At 35.9% G+C, this 9,642-nt stretch overlaps 1 protein-coding gene across 3 annotated transcripts in view; it reads right to left on the reverse strand.

Annotated features, from left to right (window-relative positions):
• E23 (ABC transporter G family member E23) overlaps positions 1–9,068 on the reverse strand; it is a 28,691-nt gene extending 19,623 nt beyond the window's left edge. Inside the window, exons 1-2 of one of the 3 annotated variants that reach the window (XM_089465447.1) lie at positions 8,871–9,068; positions 6,105–7,192 (exon numbers count right to left, since the gene is read on the reverse strand). In XM_089465447.1, the coding sequence (XP_089321573.1) occupies positions 6,105–6,955 (851 nt within the window). In that variant the 5' untranslated portion in view covers positions 6,956–7,192; positions 8,871–9,068. Of the gene's footprint in view, positions 1–6,104; positions 7,193–7,903; positions 8,155–8,456 lie in introns of those variants that run through there. The other 2 variants (XM_018003227.2, XM_089465446.1) reach the window with 2 other exon arrangements.
• Between the last annotated feature and the right edge of the window lie 574 nt (positions 9,069–9,642).

Genomic DNA, 9,642 nt, shown 5'->3' on the forward strand with positions numbered 1-9,642 from the left:
TGAAATGTATGTAACAGGGAGAAGGAGGCGTGGCAGACCCCACAAAGTATATATATTCTTGATCAGGGTGACGAGCTGAGTTGATTTGGCCCTGTCCGTCTGTCTGTCCGTCTGTCCGTCTGTCCGTCTGTCCGTCTGTCCGTCTGTCCGTCTGTCCGTCTGTCCGTATGTATGAACGCGTCGATTTCAGAAGATATAAGAGCTAGAGACTTCAAATTTTTTTTAAAATGTCCGTAATTACAGCGCGCATATCAAGTTTATCATTAAAATTCGATAACTCATCCCGATCTTTTTTTATCGATAAAAAACCTTATCGAAAACCAGTTATAAAATTATATCTTCTACACCTTTATAGCTAGAGTCTCCAAATTTTTAATGTATGCTTATATGAAATTTATACAATTTCGGTTTTTGTTAAAATTAACCCCCCACCCTTAAATTCACCCCCTCACCCTCACTTTTGTAAAAAGCGTATTTCAAATACTAGAGACTTGTGCTTTGGCAATTACATGCATATCCATGTTATAATCATAATCTGAAAGTTTCATGAAGATCGTACGTCCATAAAAAAAGTTATTAAACAATTAAGTTCTCATAGTAAGCGCACACTGCAGCCCATGCGTGTTTATGCGTGGGTGCTTGTGTGTGTATGTGTTTGTGTATGTGTGTGTATGTGTTTGTGTATGTGTGTGTGTATGTGTATGTGTGTGTGTATGCGTTTGTGTATGTATGCGTGTGTGTGTGTGTATGTGTGTCTGTATGCGTGTGTGTGTATGTATGCCTGTGTGTGCGTACGTGCCTGTGTGTGTGTGTGTGTGCGTGTTTCTTGTGTAAGCTGAAAGACGCGAAAAATTATTGAAATATCTATTGCTCCAAGGGTTCAGGGGATCTCGTAGTCGAGCAGTCTCGACTAGAGCTTTCTTACTTGTTTTTCATTGTTGTTGCTGCATTTGACACGCCTGTTGCTTTTATTGTTGCCGTGTGCGTGTGTGTGCGTGTGTTATCAAGACAAAACTTGACCCACATACAAGTTTATTAACCGGTTTCTGGCAGCGCATCAATTGCCAGCGAAAAAAATACAAAATGAAAAAGGGTTGCAAAAATTGCTGAGCGAATTCTTGGCTTAGACGCACAAAGAAAAACTTTGTACTTGATAAAAACTGAAAATAGAAAACGTTATACAATGAACATTTTTAGAAATCAGCTAACGCAGCAGAACTTAGCTGAGTTTGTTTTAAGGAAACTAAGCTTAAAGCTGATTTGCACTAGAGTTGAAAAAAAATAAAGCTCCAAAAAGAAGCTTCTGTGGAAAATATTGCTATTCCAAATCCCATTATTATATATATCAATATATTTGTTGTAAGCAATATATTTATAACTACAAAAAGAGTTTACTATATCATTGATATAAATAATCGATAAATATCGATTTTGAAATGTGAGAGAGTCAAAGTCCGTAGCTAAAATAAAATGGCGAGAAAGGAAGCTCTTTAGGCTAAATAGATTCTGTTTTCAAGTTAGGCAATAAGAGTCAGCGAACTACAATCTTAATCGGTTGAAATCAAAGTCGATGTAGATTTGCATCTTTATCTAAATCGTATGCTGATATAGGTAAAAGTTGTATTAATTGATATCAAAAATGTTGAAGGCACACAAAATACACTCATATGTATATATAAATATACGTATATATATATTCAAATCCAATCGGGCCTTCGCATCGGCTGTGCGCCATTAGCCCAGTTAGGCATACGCTGTGCGCCATTAAGGAGGGAGGGAGTCGATCCTATTCGATCTGATAGCTGACTTCGACTTCAGATCGCTGACGTTCTATTATATATATATGTGTGTATATATATATGTGTGTATGTGTATGTATGTGGGCGTGGCTGTGTGCCTCGATATGAAACAAAAATAAATAAATAAAGTGGAATAAAAACAGCGAGCAGCACAAAATGGAAATGTTTGTGTTTTGCGTTTTGTTTGTCTGTGGCAAGAATGCGTTTGCCTCTGCTTCTTCTGCCCCTTCTTTAGATTCCACATACATATTCTTCCCATTTGCTTCGAGTTCAACAAACTTTAATCGCACATTAACCGCTCGAATTCCAAATCGATGGAAATGGAAATCAAATCGAATCAAACGCACAAATCGCATCGCCATAGAAAAAAAAATCACTTTTTTGACTCTGTTTTTGTTTCAAAAAAAAGAAAAAAAAGATCTATAAACGAATTTGTGGGCGTATGTGTGTAAAGCACTTTGAAAAAAGATTTGATTTAATTAGATGCTCAAGCAACTGAGTTTAATGCTTTTTCGGTCAAGTTTCAAGTCAGCTATTGCATTTTTTTTTTTAATTAACTTTAGTTAAACAAAAAAAATATAAACAAATAATAATTATATTTTATTTTTGTATTTATTTGAATTGATTTTCTTTATCACTTTACTTTTTCTATGAATATATTCAAAACGCTTTAAAATTCATAGCTTTCCAGCCAAAATAGCCAAAGACAGCTAAAAGTGTTTTGAAAGTCGAGTGAACTAGTTCAAGAAAACCAGCACAAGAGCAATAAAATAAAAAGAACTGGTTTTAATATTCATGTGATTGATTGGGACAATAAATGAATTCAATCTTAAGAAATATGCAACTTTTCTAAAATCCAGTTGGTTTCCGTCGAATAGACTAATAAAATATATATTTATATAGACTATGGTAAAGTTTCGGTTAATGAAAACTTCAGCACTTGAGAATTGCATAACTGAAGCATATAATAGATGTAAATGAAACTTTAAAGTTTAAGTTCAGTAATGTGTTAAAAAAAATCAATTTAATCAAAAGCACATTAAAGCTTTTTTACTATGACATATATAAAGCTGAACTCGAAAAGGAAGTGAAGCCTAAAGTTCCCTTTGCATTCTTATAAATTTTCTTAATAAATAATAATAAATTTTCCAAAATATATGCAAATAATTTAAGTAAAAAAAAAATAATATTTTTTTCGCTCAGTGTAATCATTGCTATTTGTAGTTTTTCTATTTTTTGTCGAAGCTGTTGCAATTGCAGCTAAAATTACTTCTTTAATTCGTTGTCACTTGGCAGCCCCGAGGCAGCTGACTGACAATCTAACTGCCCAACTGGCTGACGGGCCGACGGTCTGACTGACGGACTGACGTCTATTACCACATTTACCCACACACACACACACTCGCATAAGCTGCGACTCATAAATGGCTTCAGCATGGATTCAAGTGCATATTTTTTCGGTTAATTTGAATTGCTGTCGCACAATTAGGCGACCGCGTTAAGGTTTTGATACCCATTGAAAAGTGAGGAAGGTAGGGTAGATTGTTTGTAATAAATCACTATATCATTAATCAACACGATCAGATGAGTCGTTGCCATATACGAGGATAGTGATTTTGTTGTATGATATTATCATTAACGATAATTTATTTAGTATTGATCATTATTGATCATAAATTGATCGATAACTCTAAGGTAGGGTAGATTGTTTGTAGTAAATCACTATATCATTAATCAACACGATCAGATGAGTCGTTGCCATATATGAGGATAGTGATTTTGTTGTATGATATTATCATTAACGATAATTTATTTAGTATTGATCATTATTGATCATAAATTGATCGATAACTCTCTTTGTGATCGATAAAAATCGACCTTTTGTTTTTCATTTTTAAGCCACAAATACCGCAAAACCCAGAGAGATTTCTAAGATATACAAAGAAAACTTAATATTATTGGAAATTTCAGACATGTGCCAGTCGAGCATTTCCAGTTGGGTTTAAGACTATTTCATAGTTCAGCATGCCCAACTTACTTATTTTCTTGATTCATTTCATTTTATTCTTTTTTTAATGTGTATAGTATGTATATATATACACGTATATATCTTTTTAATTTAAGTTAAGCTCACAAGAAGTGGATTGGCTGCAATTTAGTTGCAGGAATTAAATTAAATTCAATTACCATGAGCCACAACAATGCACTGTGTGTGTATGTGTGTGTGCTGAGTGCAACTTCATTATGTGCATTTAACATAAATATTTTCAATTATTATGCGATTTAAAGTGCACTTGAGTACATGCACTTTTGTGGCGCACTGTTGAATGCGATTTTATTTGAAGTCGAGTCTCTTTTTCTTCTTTTGCTTCTTTTGTATCTTTTGCAGTTTCTTTTACTCTGGTTTTATTTTTTATTTTTATTTTTTGGAAATCTCGTACATCTGTTGTCGCAATTTTGCCAGAAAATTGGTTGACCCAGTTTTTTTTCGCTAGTTGGGCAAGAGAGACAGAGAGAGAGAGAGAGAGAAGGAGACGAAGCGAGAGAGAGTGGGAAAGAATGGATCTGATGCTCGCTTAGCAGCTGGCTCTAAAAAAATAAGAAGAAAACAAAACTTCAGATTGGCACCAAAAACTGCAACAAGATGTTGAAAGTTATCTGGAGCAGTTGCACACTCCGAAAGGGGAGCTCGGGCCACGCGGCAAAAAGGGAGGCACGACCACAAGAACAAGCTGAGCAAAGAGTGTGCGTCAGGGTGTGTGTGTGTCTTTGGCTTGCTTTTTGAGAAATTCTGCATATACACATATATGAGAAAGACAAACGAATAGAGTTCTTCATATATCTAAGGACTTTAAAAACGAGACTGAATACAGCACATGAATAGAAATCTAATAGAATAGAAGTCTAGTACTGAAAAAACGAGAAAAATCAATGCAGCCAGTAAAACGTTTACGAATATGTAAGGCATAATATAGCTTTACTAATAGAACCTACAAGAGGTGTGAATGAAAATCATTTCAATTGAACTGCATCATCTGAAGCCAGTAAACCCTTTATGAATGCAAACCAAGTGGAAGAAGGGAGAGCTCTTCAACGTTGTTCCTAAACTGTAAATGCGTATATAAAATTCGCTTTCCTAGAAGAATTTCGTATAAATTTTATTCACTTTTGCAGCCTAAAGGCTGGCCTGGCATCATAAATGCAGCTGCTGCTAGCGAAATTATATAAAGCTCAGACACAGTCACTGCCATAAGTATATATACTCTACAGCTTAATGTATATATATGAGCATATATACGTTATATCTGCACAGATATAATCCCCCCAGCAGCGACAAAACGCACTCGTCGCCGTCGCAGTTTATCGAAGAAACCTGCTCCTTGCGCAGAAATTCTTAGCTTCACTTTTAATACACTGCCAGCATAAGCAGAAAGAGTATATAGGAATTCAAGCAATTCTTTACTATTAACTGAAGGCTCCCTGAATTTGGGACTTATTTTATAGACTTTTGACTACCTAGCCTTTAAGTAAGACTGGTCAGGAGTGCCTGACTAGGAAATACTGTGGACGTCTGCAGATTAACGCAAATTTTTTCACATATCGCGAAAGCCGCAGGACACATGACTCCATAATAATTATGATAATGACTTAAGTGCGAGTACTTTATGGGGACCTATATATATATAAAGGATTAGACGTACAGATCTTTCGACAATTACTTAAGCTTACAATAATCTCAGACTCAAGCCTGACTTAATCTTAAATATGTCTTCACTAAGGCAATTCTTTGGATTATTGTTTTATGTATTATATGCACATTCTATAAGTATTGTATATTGTAGATAAAACACTTTAGATTTTAAATTTTGCACTGTTACATCACATATTTTCATCACAAATTTTAAAATTTTATATTTGATATCAAAGCAGAGTATGTCGCAGTCGTCCACGCCCAACCACAAATGTTCTGACTTGTTTTGCTTTTTCGTTTTTATTTTTTTTATTATTTTCTTTTTTTCTTCTTCTTTTATTTATGCAGTTTTGCTGTTATTCTTAAGCAGTTGCTGTGATATGCGTGTCTGTGTATGTGTTTTGTGTCTGTGTCTGTGTCTGTGTGTGCGTGTGTCCCAAATTTTGTAGGTGAAATTAAACGCCGACTGCAATTTCATGGCCTGTTTACATTTTGGCCAGAACTTAAGCTGGACTTGTGTGTGCTTCTAACTGTCGCCGTCTCTTTCTCTGGCATCACCATCTCCTTCTAACTAGTATATAGATTTACCTAAATCAAAAATTGGGTCAACTTACCTTTTGGCATCAGCTAAAATGCAAGTCTTGGCCAGGTTATCCGTGCTGGGCAAATCCATTGAGGTCGTCGATGAGGAGCTGGTCGAGGAGGCAGAGGATGTGCTGTTGCAATTGCTGCTAGCTGCAACTGCAGCAGTTGCTGTCGTTGTTGTTGCTGCTGTCGATGCTGTTGCTGCTGCTGCAACAGTTGGTTCGATTTGCAGGCGACAATCGGCAACAATTTTGGCCAAATTGCTTCGACTGGCTACCAACGGTAACTGCTCCATTTCATCCGTTGCGTTGTCCATGCTTTGGGCCAACAAATTCATTGGCAGCAACACCTTCTCACACTTGGTTAACGATCGAGTTGTTGCTGTTGCTGTTGCTGCTGCTGCTGTTGGTGGCTTCTGCTTGGCTTTCAATGCTTCAGCTGCTGTTGGAATTTTTTGAATTTTTATTTTGTTGTTGCCGCGCTTCAGACTATTGTTGTTGTTGTTGTTGTTGCTGTTGGCAGCGGCAGCAGCAACTGCAACTGTTTCCGGTTTGTTCAATAGCAACAGCGATGTTGTTGCTGCTGGAAGTTGTTGCTGTTGTTGTTGTTGCTGTTGGGCTGCTGCTGTTATTGTTGTTGCTGCTGGCAATGTTGCTGCTGTGGCTGTTGCTGTTGCTGCTGCCGCTTTTAATGACTCCTCAACAACTTGTTCAGCTGCTGTTGTTGTTGTATTTATAATTGCCGGCTGCTGCTGTGGCTCCTGCTCCTGTTGTAGTTGTTGCTGCTGCTGCTGCTGCGTGGCAAGAGCGACTCCACCTTCTGGTATAATTGTTGCAAAAATTTGTTCGCCAAATATGAAAAGATCCTTGGAAATAATCATTATCACCTTTTTGTGATGTTGTTGTTGTTGTTGTTGTTGTTGTTGTTACTGTTATTGTTATTGCTGTTGCTGATGGTGTTGTTGCCGTTTCTTTGATTACGATTTAAACTTCAGTTGGTTTTTACTCCTTATATATTTAGTAAATGTAAAACTGTTTCAAAAACACGTTTTACGCATTCAACATATTTCACCGGATTATTCAATAATTTTTGTTGTATTCATTTCATAATTTGCGTGCTGCAAAGAGATGAAGGAAAGAAAAAAGATTATAACAAATTGATAAAAATTAAAATGAGGCTTTTAGTTGATTAAAAAAGCCATTTGTGAAGTTTAAAATATTTTTATACAAAATTTATAATGAAGAATTTTTTTTTTTTATTAAACTGAGTTAAAAAATTATGCCTATTTTGAAATTAAAAACAAAAATTCTTTAATATTTTTTATCTTTTTCTTTATGTTTTTGAATAAAGGATATATTTTTATAAATATTAAAATAATTTCTTCACTTTACTTTAAAAAACGACAGCTTTAATATAAACATATTATATACATTAACAAATTTAAACTATTAATTAAATATTATTGATTTAAGTTTTTAATAATTGTCAGTTTAGGTAAAAAGAAATTATTTTCTTCGTTTTATTATTGCTAATTTACAAATTTTAATTTTACACGAACTAAAACAGTCTTTGATATCAAGATTTCACTGTATTTCACAATAAATAGTTATTTCAATATTATTTACTTTAAGTAATAAGTTAGTAGACTATTTTATATATTTATTCGAACTAAAACAGTCTTTGATATCAAGATTTCACTGTATTTCACAATAAATAGTTATTTCAATATTATTTACTTTAAGTAATAAGTTAGTAGACTATTTTATATATTTATTCAATGTATAAGTGTGAAAACTTTGAAACAAAAATCTAAAGCTTTCTTATTTACATTTATTTAGCTAGTTTTCTTGTTTGTTTTCTTATTAATTTCCGGACTCTTTATTTTTTGCCCGCTGCACTTGAGACTTGAGCTAACAAAATTGTATAAAAAGTAAGTGAATGTGTATGTGAAAGAAATGTCTATAAAATTGCGTTCAATAATTTTTGTTGTTTGTTCTTTGTTCACAATTGTTGATATATTTATTTTTAGCACTCGCAAAATAATCAGACAAAAAAACTTTTGGGCGAAAATCGCAGAAAATCAAACCTAATAAATGAAATGAAATTGTTGTCTAAGAGAGCCTTCGCCTATAAATGAGTGAGATAGAGAGGGGTAGATAGAGAGAGAGCGCGAGAGTGCAGAGATGCAGCGACGGCGTCTCGGTCTTTGCTTTAGTTACAATTTGTCAATAAGCCCGCGCGAAACAAAGCGCCAGAGCGAAATGTCAGTTTACATTCTAAGTGTAGGTGTGTGCGTGTGTGTGAGTGTGAAATAAAATGTAAACATAGCAAAAACAACAAGCGAGAACAGAACACAGAAAAACAACAACAGCAACACGCACCCAAAAAAAGCGGCGAAGCGAATTGACGGCAAATCTCGTACGTTGTAGAATTGCAGGCAAGTTGCTTTGCTGGGGGCGGGGCAGATGTGGGGGAGATGACAGGGAGACGACGAGTTGAGCGTTATTAAAAATTTCGTATTTAAAAATCAGCTGCGCTTTACAAACACACAGACATATTTACATATATATGTATGCATATATAAACACAGAACACGCGCGCGCATACACAGCAAGCACGTTGCGAGAGGACTTTTTTATCTCACTTCTTTCTTATTTACGTGTTGCATTTGTTTGATTTTGAATCATTTTGGGCAGGAAAAAAACACTCTTAGCAACAACGCACTGGAGCACACACACACAGAACACGCGAAACCGAAAAACGAGATGAAACGCAACGAAAATATGTAAAAAGACCTTTATTTTTGTTGTTGATATTTAGAAGTGCATATTGTCGTTACTGCTGCTGCTGCTACTCTGGCGGCGACGACGGCGATCGACTAACTGAATTGGAATTGAAAGCTGAACGGCGACTACGACTACGACAACAAGCAACACGACGCACATTACGTACAACCAACTGCGGCCGATTTCGATCTCATACTGATCACCGTTAAACGTTGTTTCGACTGCGTCGGCTGCTGCTGCTGCTGCTATGAAGCGCCGCAGTCAGCGTCAGTGAGAGCGCGCGCGCCCGTGCATGAATGACAATTTTAACAGTGCCGTTCTCTCTCTCTCTCTCTCTCTCTTGCAGCTCCAAAGCGGTGTGCGCTGTTGCTGCTGCGCCGTCAGCCAATTGCACGTGCGTGTTTAGCTCACACTCTCTCTCAATGCGTCTCCCGCTCTCTTTGATGTAAGCTTACAAGCAGCTTAAGAGTTATGCTCTTTAGCCGCATGAAATGTAATGTAATGGGCCAGCTGTTAAGCGCGCTCTGTAATCAGTCATTGATAGCGTAGTCGTGTAGCCAAGTCGTAAACTCTTAACCGATTAAAGCAACAAAAGCTTTTATGAGGCTTAACCAAGAACACAAAAATGAATAATAATGAAACCTAAGCAATTTAAGTGTCTAGTCAAAAAAGTTGACTTGGTGATAGAAATTAAGCTTTAGACGACAACACTGAGCGAAAAGCGTTTTAATTGTTATATTGCTGGGTTGAAGCTATGATGGGATACACATGTTAATATGCC

This window comes from Drosophila arizonae, chromosome 3 (genome assembly GCF_054131065.1).
Source record: "Drosophila arizonae isolate 15081-1271.41 chromosome 3, UAZ_ARI_1.0, whole genome shotgun sequence".
NCBI classification, from domain to species: domain Eukaryota; kingdom Metazoa; phylum Arthropoda; class Insecta; order Diptera; family Drosophilidae; genus Drosophila; species Drosophila arizonae.